Source organism: Dipodomys ordii, unplaced genomic scaffold (genome assembly GCF_000151885.1).
Source record: "Dipodomys ordii isolate 6190 unplaced genomic scaffold, Dord_2.0 Scaffold5, whole genome shotgun sequence".
NCBI classification, from domain to species: domain Eukaryota; kingdom Metazoa; phylum Chordata; class Mammalia; order Rodentia; family Heteromyidae; genus Dipodomys; species Dipodomys ordii.
In genome coordinates this window covers 27,480,183-27,497,572 of record NW_012267221.1, presented here as the reverse complement: position 1 = coordinate 27,497,572, position 17,390 = coordinate 27,480,183, and the positions used below count along the sequence as shown (strand labels likewise).

At 40.6% G+C, this 17,390-nt stretch overlaps 2 protein-coding genes across 2 annotated transcripts in view; one reads left to right on the top strand and one right to left on the bottom strand.

The window, feature by feature from the left end:
* Positions 1-343: 343 nt before the first annotated feature.
* On the bottom strand, positions 344-7,427 carry Dfnb59 (deafness, autosomal recessive 59). Its single transcript, XM_013028508.1, has 6 exons — positions 7,112-7,427; positions 5,927-6,122; positions 5,011-5,152; positions 2,554-2,671; positions 1,167-1,265; positions 344-722 (listed from the first exon to the last, which is right to left on the bottom strand). The coding sequence occupies exons 1-6, from the start codon at positions 7,320-7,322 to the stop codon at positions 430-432; spliced, it is 1,059 nt and encodes a 352-aa protein (XP_012883962.1). The 5' UTR covers positions 7,323-7,427; the 3' UTR covers positions 344-429.
* Positions 7,428-10,724: 3,297 nt separating this feature from the next.
* The window catches only part of Prkra (protein kinase, interferon-inducible double stranded RNA dependent activator), an 18,502-nt gene continuing 11,836 nt past the window's right edge, over positions 10,725-17,390 (top strand). The window contains exons 1-3 of the mRNA XM_013030850.1: positions 10,725-10,959; positions 11,482-11,651; positions 15,812-15,893. Coding sequence (XP_012886304.1) covers positions 10,895-10,959; positions 11,482-11,651; positions 15,812-15,893 — 317 coding nt within the window. The 5' untranslated portion in view covers positions 10,725-10,894. The remainder of the gene's footprint in view (positions 10,960-11,481; positions 11,652-15,811; positions 15,894-17,390) is intronic.

The window sequence follows — 17,390 nt, the reverse complement described above, 5'->3', positions numbered from 1 at the left end:
AGAGCGCTAGCCTTGAGCTGAAGAGCTGAGGGACAGCACCCAGGCCCAGAGTTCAGGCCCCACAACTGGACCCAAGAAAATAAATAAATAAAAAATAAATAAAATAAAATAAAATTGGTATTTAGGAAAAAACTCAATTATATAAAAAATTATCTACAGTGATAGAATAAATCCCTAAAATAATTCTAAAATAACTGGAAAATTTTTCAAAGAGTGTCTCTATTCTGAATTTTATATTCAAATGTTTTGCATACAAACAATGTTATTAATCATGATAATCTAAGAGGTTGTCAGTGTCATCATATATGCATGGCAGAATGACATTTACACAGATTTTCTGGTTTTTAGTTCACCACACCCTCCCTAAATTTAGAGAAGGCTTGTGGCAAAGTTTACTTAAAACACCAACAAAGTATTTCATTTTTCTTTTTATTTCATTCTCTTGTGCCAAATATCAAAACAAGGGACAGCATGAAGTCTCACATACTTCTGTCCATCCACAGAGCACTGGAAGCACCCATAGACTGTTTCCCTCTTCAAGTTCCCCATTCCACAGAGTATGCACGGCCCCTTAGGAATGTTGTGATTAAGTAGGTTAACTCGGATATGTGTCCCCTCCTTGAGTGAAATGTCAGTCATGCTAAGAGGTTTGTCATAGTAGTCAGAAAAAAGATCATCCAAGTAAAGCTGTGAACGAGAAATGGCATCCATCACTCTTCTGTCTAAAAGAACAAATAAGAAATATGTATGAGAATTAAAATTTTAAAATATATATATGACCCAATCCTGGTGCCAATGGCTTACACCTATAATCCTAGCTACTTGAGAAGCCAAGAACAGAAGGCTCTCAGTTCAAGACCAGCCTGGGCAGAAATTTCAAGAGCCCTTTTCTAAAATAAACAGCCAAAAGCAAGTATGGAAGTGTGGCTCATGTAGTAGAACATATAGCATAGTAAACAAGAGGCCCCAAGTTCAAACCTCAATACCACCAATATTTTCATATCTCCAAAATTGCATTTTATAATTATGTAACTAAGATATTAGACATTAGAACTATCTTTGTTTTAAAATTAAGTTTTCCTTAACAAATGGGATTACTAGATAGATAACCTCAAGTACTACTACAGGAAGGAAAAAATTTCATTCAGAATATTCAATAAACATACTTCTTTCAAATAATATGTTTCTCAGTCGATAGAACAGTGCAAAAGTTGCTGTTTCTTCCCTTTCAAATCCTCCTTTTGACACTGATGTGACACAAAGGTCTACAAAACAATTTGGAAAAGATGTTAGAACTTCAACAATTCATATTTTATTGGTGGTTGTATGAGGGCAATGAATTCCAGCACAGGTCATTTGTTTTCCTAAGTTAAATTTACACATTTGGGAAAAGATAAACTGATATGATATATAATTCAGAAAGTACAAGGTACAGATACAATAACCAAATCTTTAGCCCACTTCACACATGGCCAATCTTCTACCCGAGGGGCACTATTAAGTGTGTATACTTTCAAAAACACTACTCATATTGTACTAGCATAAAAAAGTGTGCATAAAATTCTTTAGGCTCAAAAAATTACATGTTATATACGTTGTCTCTAAGAGAAGATTCCATGTCAAGCTCTATAAAGCTAGTTTACTCTCATGGCTTCATAGTAACCGGTTGTATGTATGGAATATATATTTCACAAATCCCCATAAGATTGTTTCCAGTCTTTTGCTATTAGGACATGGATTTTTTTATGTGCATATCATTTCGCATATGTATTTATACCTTAAGGGTAAATGCCCAAGTATACATATATTTCAGAATTTAATGGATGTCAGTCCTCCATCCTCCACCAATAATCAATACACCTGCAATGTTGTAAATAGAATTTGTTTAAAATGCAGGTTCCTTTCTACAGTTCCTATTCCCTCCTCCCACAACAGAAAGGGATGAAAATAGGTCTAAAAAGATGACCAATTACCATAGCTGGGAGGCTTCCTTGCCCAATCTTTATGTCTGGACTTGTGTAGAATGGAAGCCAACTAACCTTAAAGACTTGTGAAATGTAGAATGCTGCTCAGAGCTACTATGTATAGAGAGGACAGTTGTGGAAGGAATTATTTGTTCTAAAGTTAGTTTTTAGGAAGAGATACAGGTAATACTCTTACTATCTACCTACTCTTGTCTGTAATGATTAAGTAATGCCTATTAGAAGGTCATTGATTATCTTCTCCTTGGAAGCCAAGGAATACTTTATCAGTGGACTGAATTTTATCTCTTATCTATAATCGTCAGTGGGGAGATAGGAGGTCTGCAACTTTCATTAAGGAGCACAAAAGAGGTTGTTAAATAAGTAAAGAAGGGAGGGCCCCTTGCCAGCTACTTCACTTAAACATAACATTGACAGTACCAAATGCATCACTCTTCTATAATTATGAGAGGAGAGAAAAAATTAGAAGAGGACACAGAAGGGAAATGTGGGGAGAGAGAAAGGAAGACAGAGACAGTCTCCTGTCAAATTCTCTTTAAACAAAATCACTTGTTTGAAGAAGATCACTCACCAAAGGCACCATCCAGGTAAATGAAGAGTTCAAAAACACTGAAAGCTATGGTTGTGTGTGCTGGAAATACAATAGCCTTTTCCCTTCCCTTGGGATTCTGTTCATCCATAAAATGAAACTATATTAAAGAAATAAGTGAAACATTATTAAAGAGCAATAAATAACATGCTAAGCTTACCTTGGAGAAAACAAAACATATCCTACTACTATACCAAAGACAAAGCAAAGCAAGAAATTATCTGGCTTAAATTAAACTGCTTATAATAGAGATTCAAGTGCTTCACAATCTGATAACAGAAAGACTTCCTTTTTTGTTTTAGTTCAGTTTGGTGTGGCACTGAAGCCAATAATGTCACCACAAAAGGAATACTTTCATATGTAAAAGCTTCTGTTTTTAACAGCAAATTTTGGAAAGCAACTGTGTTCAAGTGCTGGAGTTGTTTTGAGCTTAGCCTGTCTACTATTCCAAAGCTCCCAAAGCTTTCAAAAGCAATCAATTTATGTTCCAAAGTAATAATCAACAATGAAGTAGGAGCTTTAGTTTATTCCCCTAAAATGAGCAGAATTTAGTGAACAGCTAAATATCAGTCCTTAACTGAACCTTTATTTGTAAAGATGTCATGGTTTGGTAATTGTTGAGAGAATACTTTTATGTGGATTATATATACTCATAAATAAATCTACTGAAGAGTGAATTGCTTCCTTCAAATTCAGCATGCACAGTGAGCAATGTTTCATGGTTCAAGGGCTCTGCAGCCTTTCTGCTGTTCCTTCACTGATGCATCCATTACCATTGATCTTTGTAATGACTGGTTTTAATCTTAACAAGTTATTACTAAGTGTTATTGAATGGCAATAATAAACAGCATCATAATTAAGCTTATAATTAAACTTAAAATTAAAAAAAATTCTAATCTTTAAAGGATTTAAAATTGAATGAAGATAGGTGCCGGTGGCTCACACCTGTAATCCTAGCTACTCATGAGGCTGAGCTCTGAGGACAGTGGTTCAAAGCCAGTCCAGGCAGGAAAATCTGTGAGAGCTCTTATTTCCAATTAACCACCAGAAAACCGGAAGTGGCACTGTGGCTCAAGTGGTAGAGCTCTCTCCTTGAGCTTGGGGGACAGCACCCAGGCCCAGAGTTCAAGCCCCATGACACCCATCCCCCCAAAAAAGGGAATGAAGCATGTTTGGCTATTGATAGACTCAATTTAGAAAAGTTAATATAAAAAATACAAATTTAACTTTAAAAATTTCAAGTACGAGGGCTGGCAAGGTGGCTCAGCGGTAGAGCGCTTGCCTCCAATGCATGAGGCCCTGGGTTCAATTCCTCAGCACCATATAAGTAGGAAAAGCCAAAAGTGACCCTGTGGCTCAAGTGGTAGAGCACTAGCCTTGAGCTGAAGAGCTGAGGGACCATCGCTCAGGCCCAGAGTTCAAGGCCCACAACTGACAAATAAATAAATAAATAAAATTCAAGTACAAGCTTGGACATTGGTACCATATATCTATCATCCTTACTACCAGAAGGAAGTTTGAAGTTAGTCCAGGCAGGAAATTCCATGAGACTAACCAGTAAAAAGCCAGAAGTGGAGCTCTGGCTCCAGTGGTAGAATCCCAGCTTTAAACAAAAAAGCCAAGCAAGAGGGTGAGGCATTGAATTCAAGCTCCTGTACTGGCACACTTACACACTTACACACACACACTTACACACACACACACACACACACACACACACAAAGAAGTATGAGCTGGGCAGTGGCTCAAGTGGTAGAGCCAATGCTCTCCTGGAACTGGCACAAAACCCTGAAGTTAAACAAGAAAAAAAATCAAGTCTAAACTATATTAATTAAAAATAAGATTAAAGACTAACTTCAGCCCTCAAATTTTATTCTTAAACTAGCATGTTAGGACTGGTGGCCTAGCTGAAGTCCCAGTATTGGGGGGAAAAATCCCTTTAAACAGTTGATTTATACTAATATTTTGTAAGGAATGATGATTAATCTGCATTATACTTCATATTTTTAGAATTCATGTTTTCATGATTTTTTTTTTGTCAGTTGTGGGGGTTGAACTCTGGGCTTGTGCGCTGTCCCTCAGCTCTTCAGCTCACGGTGAGTGCTCTACTGCTTGAGCCACAGTGCCACTTCCGGTTTTCTGAGTGGTTTATTGGAGATAAGAGTCTCACGGACTTTCCTGCCCAGGCTGACTTTGAACTGAGATCCTCAGATCTCAGCCTCCTGAGTAGCTAGGATTATAGGTGTGAGCCACCAGCGCCCAGCTATGTTTTTTTTTCTTACATTCTGATACACTGCCATTCCTATACAAACTGCTTTCAACTATAGCTCTTTCCTCTCTATCTTTGGCAAAATACATAAAGCCCATTATAAACAGAGTACTCTGTAAACATTCTCATGGCAACCTTACGTTACCAGAAGCTGAATGACTGTGCTTTACCCGCATTGCTTCCCCTCGAATTCCAGCATGCACAGACAGCGAGCACTGTCTGGTGGTTCGAATGCTTTCCATAACCACACACAACACTGCCTTTCTGCAGCTCCTTGACTGACGTATCAAACTGTGGTCAAAGTTAATTTTCCTAAAATAAAAAAAAGATACATTCATGAGTGGCTACTCATTCTTGATCTATCTCAAAGCAAATCAAAGCAGACTTAATAGCATTCAGAATACATACAAAAAATTGGAATAATCTGCCTCTCCCTTTGATGTTCTTAACATGCTTCTATGGAATGTTTGTATTCTGTCTGTTGGGATTTTCTTGGAGAAGGTTCTTTTACTACAGTTGTTATAGATAGGTGGATTATTATTTGGTTTAATAAAATAGCAAACATGCACAGTGACATAATGATTTTGTAGAACAACTGAACACTTTTTTTAAACCAAATGATTTCTGGATATCTACCCTTCCCCAAAGTATAAATATACAACTAACTCAAAAGTATTTCAAACAAATCAAAGCAAATTACACCAGTAAAATACCACCTGGAGCCAGGCTCCGGTGGCTCTCGCCTGCCATCCCAAGTACTCAGGAGGCTGTGATCTGAGGATCACAGTTCAAAGCCAGCCCAGGCAGCAAAGGCTGTGAGACTCTTATCTCCAATAAACCACTCAGAAAACTGAAAGTGGTGCTGTGGCTCAAGTGGTAGAGCACTAGCCTTGAACTGAAGAGCTGAGGGAAGAGCCCAGGCCCAGAGTTCAGCCCCATGACCAAAAAAAAAACAAAAAAACAAAAAAACCCAAAACCAACCAAACAAACAAAAACACCTGGATGCTTTAAGTAACCTTTGTAATAAAGTTATTATAGTTAAAACTTTTAAGGAAAACACTGAAGTGGGTTAGTTACTGTACTGACCGTGCAGTAATTTCCTTGAGCAATGTTGACACTTCCACTTCATGTTTGGTTACTACACCAAAGGAAGCTTTTACTGCAATGGAATCGGATCCAGTCACATTGATCCCAACATCATTGACAATGTGGTTCCCTCGCCTTCCGTACAGTGACACATCAGATTCATCTTCATAATTCAGCAATTGATAGGATGAAATTCCTTTACAAGAAAGACCTTAGTATTTTCAATGTCTCAAATTCAACTTATGGGTTATGTGCAGCAATATATTCATTTATAAATGAAGACTTACTGTCCCAAAGGTTAATGAGAAAAGCAACAATTCAATCCAAGGTTAAAAACAGCATTTCAGGGTGGCTGAGACGGGGAGGATAGTGACTCCAGGTCAGCCTGGGCATGTATGTGAGATTTCTTCTCAACCAATAGCAGAGTATGGTGGTGCACACCTGTCATTCCAGATACAATAAGAAGTGTGAAATCGGTAGATGGTGGTTCAGGCATGCGCCCAGGTAAAAAAATCAAGATCCTATGACAAAAATAACCAGTGCTAAATGGATGGAAGGAGTGGCACTGATGTAAAACATCTGCCTAGCAAACGCAAGGCCCCTGGTTCAAGCCTCAGTACTCTCAAATAAGTAGATCATTAGCATTTCAGCCATTTTTTTTACAACAAAAAGAAGTGAACACTTAACTTTTCTGTTCAGCTAACAAAATGCTTTCAGCATGAAGATCCAGGGAATGATTAAAGTAAAAGAACTATTTCATACCATTAAAGCAACTATTATCTAGATTTTAATTACGTTTCAGTTTGCCAGTTACAATAGCTGAGTAATAAAAATACCCAAATCAAGTAGGTGAATTTTGTCAACAAAGAATTACGTCATCTTATTCAATTATGTGATGTGGGTAAGATCAAATAATATCTCATTGTATAGGTGAAAAATATTAGGGCATTTTCTAAGTTGACTTAGCTAAAACAACCCATAATTAGCAGATCTTTAAAAGTTATTCAACCAAAAAGAAACTTAATACTGCATAAGTTTTATGCATTGTTAATCTTAATATTACCACTGTGAGAGTTGCATTTATCAGTAAAAATGTGCATTACTAACATGACAGTAGATATAAAACCTACATAGGTTTAATAAAAGAGCTCCATGAATAAGTCACTCCCAAATATTGAAACTTACCAGCTGAAATTTCTCTGTCTCCCAGGAGAATATCTTTCAGTGTGAAAGGTGTTGAGGTAAACTTGTATCTAGGAAACAGAAAACAGCGCTTCTTTTTCACCACCAGACTTAGAGGTTGGTATTTGTCAGCCTCACTGAGGCTTGGAACAGGAACTAATCTCCCTCCATCGCCAACTTGCTTGACAAAGCTCTTTGTAGCAGCAGCAAACATATCAATAACAAAAGTTGATCAACTGCAACTTTTGGGTAATTCGTCCATTTTCAGAAAAGAAAAGCAGGCACTAAACTATGCCTTGTCTGGTTTTAAATACAATTAAACTCGACCAAAATGCAAAGCATGGTCTTATGAGGTAGTTTACCAGTGTACGATTCACAACCCTACCTCCTTTCATGTGCTTAGGTAATGAATAATAGATCACCATGTAAAATGATACACTAAGAGCAAGTCTAATTTGGAATGGCAATCTATAGCACTAAAATATACACAGAAAACTTATTCAAACACACTACTAATACCCTTAGTGAAAATCATGGTTTGATAATAATTTGCCAGTATCAGTGGAGCAATTTAATATGGAGGAAGCAGAGAACCATGTACGAAATAACATTATCTACTACTATGGACATAACATTATCTACTACTACGGACATAGTCCTGAGAGAATTCATTCACAAGTCAACCAGGTGAATTTTGGTAAGAGAGAAGTATATTTTTTTGAAACCTTGTGGTATAGAGTTTATTGCATGAGTATTTTGTTCCTTTAATGTTTTGGGTGTTTATAAAGCCAAGTGCTTAGTATCAAATTCAAATTTGAATATACTGAAATAATTTGTATACACATATCTATAAAATACTAAATAGGGCTGTGAAAGTGGCTCAGTGGTAGAGTGCTTGCCTTGCATGCCTGAGGCCCTGGGTTCGATTCCTCAGCACCACATAAGCAAAAAGAAAAAAGCCGGAAGTGGCGCTGTGGCTCAAGTGGTAGAGCGCTCGCCTTGAGCTGAAGAGCTGAGGGACAGCACCCAGCCCAAAAGTCAAGCCCCATGACCAGACCCAAAAAATAAATAAATAAAAATACTAAATAAAAACCATATTGTATTTCTTAAAAGTTATGCAGCAATTTCTTACTCAGAAGCTGAGCACTATGGTCTTGGTAGCATGAAATGGAGGAATTCTGCTACACTAACACTTCATGTTATTATTCTTATCCCAGTTATTCAACCTACAAAGAAAGTTATATAGGTCTTAATTTGTTTTTATTTTTTAATTGGCTAAAATTAAATTTAAATTTGAGGGAAAAGACTGAGATAGAACATTGTTTTGCTATAGGTGACATTAACTTTTATTTAATGCCCGTACTGGGACCTGAACTCTGGACCTAGGTGCTGTCCCTAAGATTTTGTGTGCAAGGCTAGCTCTTTACCACTTAAGCCACAGCATCACTCCCAGCATTTTGGTGGTTCATTGGAGATAAGAGTCTCATGGACTTCCTTGTCTGATCTAGCTTTGAACCATTATCTTCAGATTTCAGCCTCCTGAGTAGCTAGAAGTAGCATGAGCCACTGGCACCTAGCTACATTAAAATATTTTGAAACAGTGTATCTGTCACTGGATGCAGGTGAGAGTTAGTGAAGTTTTCCTTTAAAAGTAGGGACTCTTCACTTAGGATCCTTGACTTTGATTATAGCATAAGAATTTCTGGACAAGTCACAATGGTAAGAAAACTTGGCAGAGCTTTATTGAGTAAGTAAGCAAGCAGAGACGCAGACAAAAAAAAACAGAAGACAAACAGAAGGGCAGGGGTACACTATGACAGAGTGTGGGTGCTGGGGGAAAGAAAGAAAGAGAAAGAGAGGGAGGACAGAGAGAGGGAGAGAGAGACAGGAGGGAAAGAATTCCTTAGCTCTTTGGGGTATTTGGTAAAGGCAGGAGGTCTGACTTCAAAGTTCTGCAAAACTAGGTGTTTCATTTTTGTTCTAATCATTCTTGGTCTTACTTTCTGGTGTTAGTTGAACCTCAATCCTCAGATCTCAGCCTCCTGAGTAGCTGTTACAGACATGAGTCACCAGCACCCAGCTGTTCCCTTAATCTTAAGGGAAGCACATGTGTGAATATCTCCTGTATTTGCTGTATTTATCATATCTCATTTTCCCTTGGCCTATCCAGTTTTATTTCCCCTAAAATGATTTTGTTCTCTTAATCTTAAGGGAAATAGATGGACAAGCATTAAGCTTGAGTCTTTGAATGGGAGTCATTTACCATGTCTCATTTTCCGTAGGCTATCCTGCCTCAATTTCTCCTAAATGACTTTGGTCCCTTAATCTTAAGAGAAGTAGACAAAGGGATATCTCCATACATATAAGTGTGTATATATAGGGGGTAAAGAGAGAATAGGCCTAATTCAAACTTCAAAAATAGATTTTTTAGAAGATCCTGGATATTGTTTCACTTGTTTTCAAGTATCATAATGCAAATAGCAAGTATCATAATGCAAGTATCAAGTATCATATGCAACCCAAAACAAATTATTTTATTGTGGTAACTTTGTTTCAGTTTGTTTTTGAGACAAGATCTCATTTTGTAGCCCAGGCTTGCCTTAAAAATGTGGTAACTTTTACTTCAGCCTCCCTAATGCGGGGATTACAATCACTTTCTAGCACACTCTGTTTAACAAATCACTTAACATGAAAAAACAATCTTCAGGAACACCAAGTAAGCACAGAAAGTCATTTCTACAAGTGGCTAGCAATCCTCTGGGACTTCTAATGTCACTCTGTGACCCGCACCAAAGGCGAACGCCTTTACAATCAGTAACATAGGTGTGCAGAAGTAGCGTTTGATGAAAGTGGTCCACAGAAAGGCCTTCCTTCTAGGCTCCACCTTGCCACTTGTGGTGAAAGCCTACAAAAAGTAACCCATTCGGTTTGAGAAGGTGTTCAAATGTCACCTGCTGGCTCCTAATGTTCCCGCTTCTGGGACAAGAGAGGTCAGCTTTAGACTCCCAGAACGGATAAATCCAGGTGCTCACGTTTCCTGCCCAGGTTTGGGGAAGATTTCTTAGGAATTCTGTATTGAGATTTTAAAATCTTCCTTCAAGTGACACAACCCCCAGTCTCTTCTCCCAACTAGAAAACATGCTGGGCCTTACCGGCCCTGGACCCACCGACAGTTTTCTCTCGGGAGTGCAAGCCGCATCCTTCCCTAAGGACAAAGAATTGTGCGGACACGTTTCAGCAGATGGACAAGAGTAGGACGGGAAGTCCTGGAAACCCAAAGTGGGCAAAGCTGAAGCTGAGCTGAGCTGGGTTGGTGGAGGGAACACGGACTGGAGAGGAGGGGGTGGGGCCGGGCACCCAGAAACCCCGGGAGGAATGGAGGCAGGCGGGGCCCGGGCTGGCACAGGAGGCGGGGCCAGAGGGAGAGAGGGGCGGGGCCCTGTCAGGCGAGCGGGCGGGGCTTTCCCAGACAGGGGCGGGGCCTGTCAGAAGCAGGGGCGGGGTCTATCCAGATCTGGGCGTGGTCTTTCAGGACCTGGGGCGGGGCCTGCTAAGAGCGGGGACGAGTCCCAGGATCGAGGCGGACGCTGCAAAGCCGCGGGCCCGCCTTCCCCCCTCGCCCCGCCCTGCCCGTCCCCACCGCGGGAGGAGGGCCAGCACCGAGGAGCAGGGGGGAGTCGAAGAGGCGGCCGTGCTGGAGAGCTCCTCGGGCTCCGGCCGACGTGCGGAGCCAGGCCACAGCGCCGCGCTGCTCTTCCTGCGTCTGCCTTGCCGTCCCTTGTGGCCATGTCCCACAGCAGGCATCGCGCCGAGGCCCCGCCGCTGGAACGCGAGGACAGCGGGACCTTCAGGTCGGCGTCCCGGCCATCGGGACACAGGCCCAGAGGGGTGGGCAGCAGGGGCGGGGGCGGGGAGCCGGCTCGCTCGCGGCATTCTGGGTAGAGCCCCTTCCCGCGGCTGCGGCGCGCGGCCCCGCCCTCTCCGGCGCGGGGCTGGGGGCTCCACGCGGCGGGGTGGCCGGAGGGGGCCGCGGGCGCAGAGCTCCCGCAGGGCTCGTGGGCTTGGTCCTGAGAGGATGGGGCGCTGGTGCCCACTCCGCTCCCTTGCGAATCCCCCCAACCCGCATTCAAGTTCCGTGACTCACGACTTCCTTCCTCCGTCGCGCTTGGCCGTGGGAGGGACTGCCTGCGCCCCGAGGCCGGGAGACAGGTGCCCCCAGGCCTTGCCAGCTCTGGCCTGGATCACCCGAGAGCTGGGAGCGTCCCTGGGCTCCGTCGGTGGCGCGTGAAATTGGCCAATGTATGTATGCTCTGCTTCCCCCTCTCCTTTGACACGCAAAGCACACACTTTGCTCATTTGTTTCGTTTTTGCAGTTTGGGGAAGATGATCACGGCTAAGCCAGGGAAAACACCGATTCAGGTATTACACGAATACGGCATGAAGACCAAGAACATCCCGGTTTATGAATGTGAAAGATCCGATGTGCAAGTAAACGTGCCCACTTTCACCTTCAGAGTAACCGTTGGTGACATAACTTGCACAGGTCTGTATGCACAGTTAATCTCCATGAGCATGCAGTTTGGAGACTCACATTTGGTATTACTTTTCAGTGTGGAAGTGTGTCTTATGCCAGATAACAAGGAGGAACAGGCTTTGAAACAGAGGTCTCTCATGCAGGTCATTAGGAGTTTTAACTGTATCTGATTGTCTAAGCTTCTCTTCCCCAGATACAAGGAAAGAAACTGAAATGTTTCTGGCATCCTGCAAACTTCTTGCACCCTAGGATGCTCTTAAAGGACGTTTAAGAAAAGACCTTAGAGCTGTCAGATTTCTTAATTTCACAAATGATGGCAGATACCAGGAGGCATGAGCCCAGAATTTTCTGAGCTCTTTCTTCTCTTTACGGACACATTGAGAACCCTGGGTCAATTGACCTTGATTCTGTGTCCACAAAAGATGAGGAAGAACAGAAGGTTCTCAGGCACTTCATCGCATGGTAGCTTCTGACCTTGAAACTTTACAAGTGTTTTGTATAAATTGTATCCTCTTTTTATACTTGGAGAAAAACTTCGGGCAGATTAAAAATTACATGGCCAAGGTCACTGCAGTAAAGTTTCAAAATTCAAACTGGAGCCTATATTAATCTGTGAGCTTGAGAAAATGGTAACCAAAACTATCCATTTGTAAAATGTTGCCATTACCTTTTTAACATAAGTATTTAACTGCAAAGTGTTTAAAAAATATATTGAATACCAGCCCCACACAGTGGTTCACACCTGTAATTCTAGCTATACAGGAGACTGAGATGGAGAGGATCATGGATCAAGGCTAGCCTTGGGCAAAAGATTTATGAGACCCTTCCCCAATGGATGGCCATCTAGGTCCACCCAGGGTACATGTGAGATCCTACAAAAAGGACTGGAGGTATAGTTCAAGTGGTAGAACATCTGCCTAACAAGCACAAGGCCTCCAGTTAAAAAGCCAGTACTATCCAGAATGTGTGTGTGTGTGTGTGTGTGTGTGTGTGTGTAAAGAAAAAAATTAGATAAATTGAAGTTCTGTCATCTGGTGGTTTGAAGGCATCATTTATATCTCCAGCAACCTGGATTTGTCTATGTCTATATGCTGTTGTTGTTTCTAAAGCAGGTACATTATAGGTACTAATTAAAAACCATTGAGTTAACAATGCATTATTACATTAGCGATCAGTTTTTAAATATTCATGGAAAAGTAATCCTTTCCTCCTTCCGTGTGTTTTAGATAGGGAGTTAGCAATGATTTCAACCAGTCTGCCTCAGACCTCTTTTCACGCTACCCTGTCTTTCTATGCCAGCTTATCTGCCACAGGTATCTTTTTTTTTTTTTTAATTTATTTTTTTTGGGTCCGGTCATGGGGCCTGAACTCTGGGCCGAGCCCTGTCCCTCAGCTCTACAGCTCAAGGCTAGCGCTCTACCACTTGAGCCACAGCGCCACTTCCCGCTTTTTTCTTTTGCTTATGTGGTGCTGAGGAATCGAACCCAGGGCCTCAGGCATGCAAGGCAAGTGCTCTACCACTGAGCCACCTTCCCAGCCCTGCCACAGATATCTTATTTTGACTGCAAATAATATCTAATGAATAATAATTGTGAAATCTCTATCTTCAGCCCAGACCCAGTTATAAAACAGTGTGTCTGCCTGTGTGCTTGCTGGGTACCTTTACTTAGATGAAACAGAGGCACCTCAGTCTATCATTGTCTTAAATTAAATCTGTCTTTACCTTTCACTCCCTTTCTTGGTAAGGACACCTAGTTGCTCAATAGAAATTAGAGGGTTGTCTTACATCCTTCCCCTCTAGTTCCCTCTTGTCCTCTCCGTCATTGTACACTGCCTCTTAAATAGCAGTTGAGTCCTCTTCGCTCTTCCTATTGTTACTGTCTAGGAGACCACCATCATCTTTTAATTGGATTATATTGTTCTTGCTTTAACTGTCCTTTCTTCATATGATCTGTGATAATTCACTTTCTAGCTGTCAACCAAAGTGTCCTTTCTACCATTCAAATTTGTTTTCCTTTTTCTCCTTCCTTTGTTCCTTCCTTTCTTCTTATTTGGAGGTTCTGGAACTTGAACTCAGGGCCCTGGTGCTGTCTCCGAGCCTCTTTGTGCTCAAGGCTAGCACTCTGCCACCCAAGCCACAGTGCCACTTCTGACTTTTTTGAGTAGTTTATTTAAGATAAGAGTCTCATGAGGACTTTTCTGCCTAGGCTAGCTTTGAACCGCAATTCTCAGATCTCGGCCTCCTAAGTAGCTAGGATTACAGGCATGAACTGCTGGGATGAACTCAGAGCCTGGACACTGTCTTTTAGCTTTTTCACTGAAGGTCAGCACGCTACCATTTGAGCTGCAGCTACACTACTAGCTTTTTAGTGGTTATTTGGAGGTAAGAGTCTCACAGACTTTTCTGCCAGGCTGGCTTTAAACCATGAGACTCAAATCATAACCTCCTGAGGAGATAGGATTATAGCCATTATAGACAGGAGCCATTGTCACCTGGCTTTGTCTTCCTTTTCTTAAAAATTCTCCATCCCCCTGAGGATAAATGAAGACATTTTAACATCATTTACAAACCTTTTAAAAAATGGAACCATTAAGTATCATCACTTTCATGCACTTACTGAAAATTCAGAGTGTCAGGTCATCCAGATACATGGCTTAAGAAAGTTTCATAATTTCTCTATGCTATAAGATTTGCAAAGCACACATTTACAATACCCTTTTTTTGCCTCTTCCCCCGTCCCCTGCTGTAGCTCCTAGCCTTTTATCTCAAAATCCTACCATCACATTCTTATGCTTCAGCCATATTCAGCCTCTTGGGGCTTTGAGAACACTGTGTTCTGGTTCCTGTGAGCCTTTACATGTACTTTCTCTCCACATTCCTAGCTTCTACTCATTTTCCAGTGTCTTTTTAATTATCATTTCATGAAGCCGTCTTACATCCCTACCAAATATATTTTTTCTTCCATTAGTTTTTTTCTTTTGTTTTTTAGTTTATTTATTTATTTATTTTTGTCAGTCATGGGGCTTGAACTCTGGGCCTGGGCACTGTCCTTCAGCTCTTTAGCTCAAAGCAAGCACTCTACCACTTGAGCCATAGTGCCACTTTGGTTTTCTGGTAGTTAATTGGAGATAAGAGTCTCACAGACTTTCCTGCTGGGGCTGGCTTTGAACCTTGATCCTCAGATCTCAGCCTCTTGGGTAGCTAGGATTACAGGCATGAGCCTGGCTCATTTTTTAGTTTTTAAGACAAGGTCTCACTATATAGCACAAGCTGGCCTGGAACTCTCAATTCTTCTGTCTCAGTCCCCAGTGTCCTAGGATTATAGGGATTATAGGCATAAACCACCACACCTAGCAAGACATTTCTTTTGTGCACTCACCCACTGCTTGTTGTGACATGCAGAATTTTGGATACTTGTTTTTTTGCTTAAAAATTTTTTTTTGTAAAGGTGATATACACCGGGGTTACAATTAGATAAGTCAGGTATTGAGTACCTTTTTGAAGTATCACCCCCTCCCTCATTTTCTCCCAGGTTTTTCCCTCCCAACCCCTTTTCCCAACAAGTTGTTATCAGACAAAATTCCATACTAATCTATCATCTTTCAAAGGGAGGACTCTATTCTGTGTCATGTCCTAAATGTCTGTGTTAATAGATAAAAGAGGGCCCCACTTGAAACTTTATTCTATGACTTTAAGAGTTGGAGGGCTTTAACTCAAAAGGAAAAACAATATTGAGTTTACCATTTGTCAGATGTAAGTGCTTACATAAATCTAGAGTTATCTTATGTACGTAGATAATGGATACAGAGTATATGGATATCTTAAAACATAAGCCGTTACCTTCATATGTCAGCCCTTCCCTGCTGTACTTGTTTGATGTCGTATAGGAGCAGGCTTCTAGCTTACACTTGTTACCCAGGTTGCTCTCCAACAGCTTGGCTTTAAGTGGATTCTTTATACTTGCTGCAGAAGAATTTCCTTTCTGTAAATGTTAATGTATGGATTCACATGGTGCATATTTTATTAGAGTGTATAAACTAGCAAACATAGTGGATTGTATGTTACCAGATATTTATCTATAAAACCAGTATTAACTTTGTTTTGTGTTATGATGAAACTTCCACATTTTCACAGGAGACACAAACTTTCTTTTTAAACTTTAATTCAGGTGAAGGTACAAGTAAGAAGCTGGCGAAACATAGAGCTGCTGAGGCTGCCATAAACATTTTGAAAGCCAGTGCAAGTATTTGGTGAGCTAAATTTCTTTGTATTCTGCAGCTCAAAATTATCATGGCTGAGGTAAGATTAAACATTTGAATGTGCTTACAAAAGCAACATATTGAATAATTATTAGTATTTTAGTTTTAAATTTGTTTCTTTCTGAAAATCTGTCATCTTCTTGAGACATTTTACCTACGTAAATCCAGCAGCAAACAGTTAAACAAAAGCTCTTGTAAACTAGACTTTACTAGCTCATGATGGAGTACAACAGTAGAAAACTAGTGTTTCTGCCAATATTACATTCTACTTGTAGTAAGACTTTATTTCTACACTGAAGAGAACAGGTGAGAGGTAGAAAGAAATCAGTAAAAGTCTTTTTTTTCCTCAAGCAGAAGTCTTTTTTTGTAAGATAAGCTGGCCTCAAACTCATGCTCCTCCTGCCTTAGCCTGCTGAGTGCTGGGATTATAGTCATGTACCACTATGTCCAGGCTAAAATACTCTAGGAATTTTCATTTGGAAATAGGATGCAGAGATTTTTTTTTATTTTTTTTAATTGTGAAAATACTGTACAGAGGGGTTACAATTACATGGGCAAGATAATGAGTACATTTCTTATCAAGCATTGTAGCCTCCTCCTTTATTTCCCCTTCCTATCCCTTCCCATCCTCCCCCCCCACCAAAGTTGTAAAGTTCATTTTCAACATAACGACTTGTACATCTCATTGTTGCAATGGGTCCACCTGTATCCCTATTTAAACGAATTTTTTTCCCTTCCCCTCCACAAATTATACTGATATCAAATACAGTGAAAGCAGAGGTTATACCGTGGGGGAGGGACATACAAGATTTTTTTTTAAACTATAGAATGCATATATCAAATATTAGAGAACGTGAAGTAAGATAATTCTCAACATGTATCTCCAAATTAGCTTTTGTCATTTCTTGAAGTGCTTTTGGAAAGAGTAGTGGTCCTGGAGCATTAGATCATAAACCTTTTTTTTTTTTTAATATTCTCCTTACACATATACTTAAACATGCTTGATTATAGCTGTTCATGGCTGACAGTAGCTACCAGTAGAATTTGGGATAGATTTCTTGTTCTTTAACCATAGCAAAACTTCTGAATATCTTGAAATATCTAGAATCTCATGCAGTTTATCTTTTTTTTCCTTTTGTTTTCTAAATTATTCTGAACTTTCAGGATCATCTAAAACTAACCAGTGGCCAAATGCCAGTGGTTCACACCTATAATCCTAGCTACTCAGGAGGCTGAGATCTGAGGATCACGATTTGAAGCCAGTCTGGACAAAAAAGTCCCCATGAGACTTTTACCCCCAAGTAACCACTCAAAAGCTGGAGTGGTTCTGTGGCCCAAAGTAGTAGAGCACTAGTCATGAGCAATAAAGCTCGGAGACAGCCGGGCACTGGTGGCTCACGCCTGTAATCCTAGCTACTCAGGAGGCTGAGATCTGAGAATCGCAGTTCAAAGCCAGCCCGGGCAGGAAAGTCTGTGAGACTCATCTCC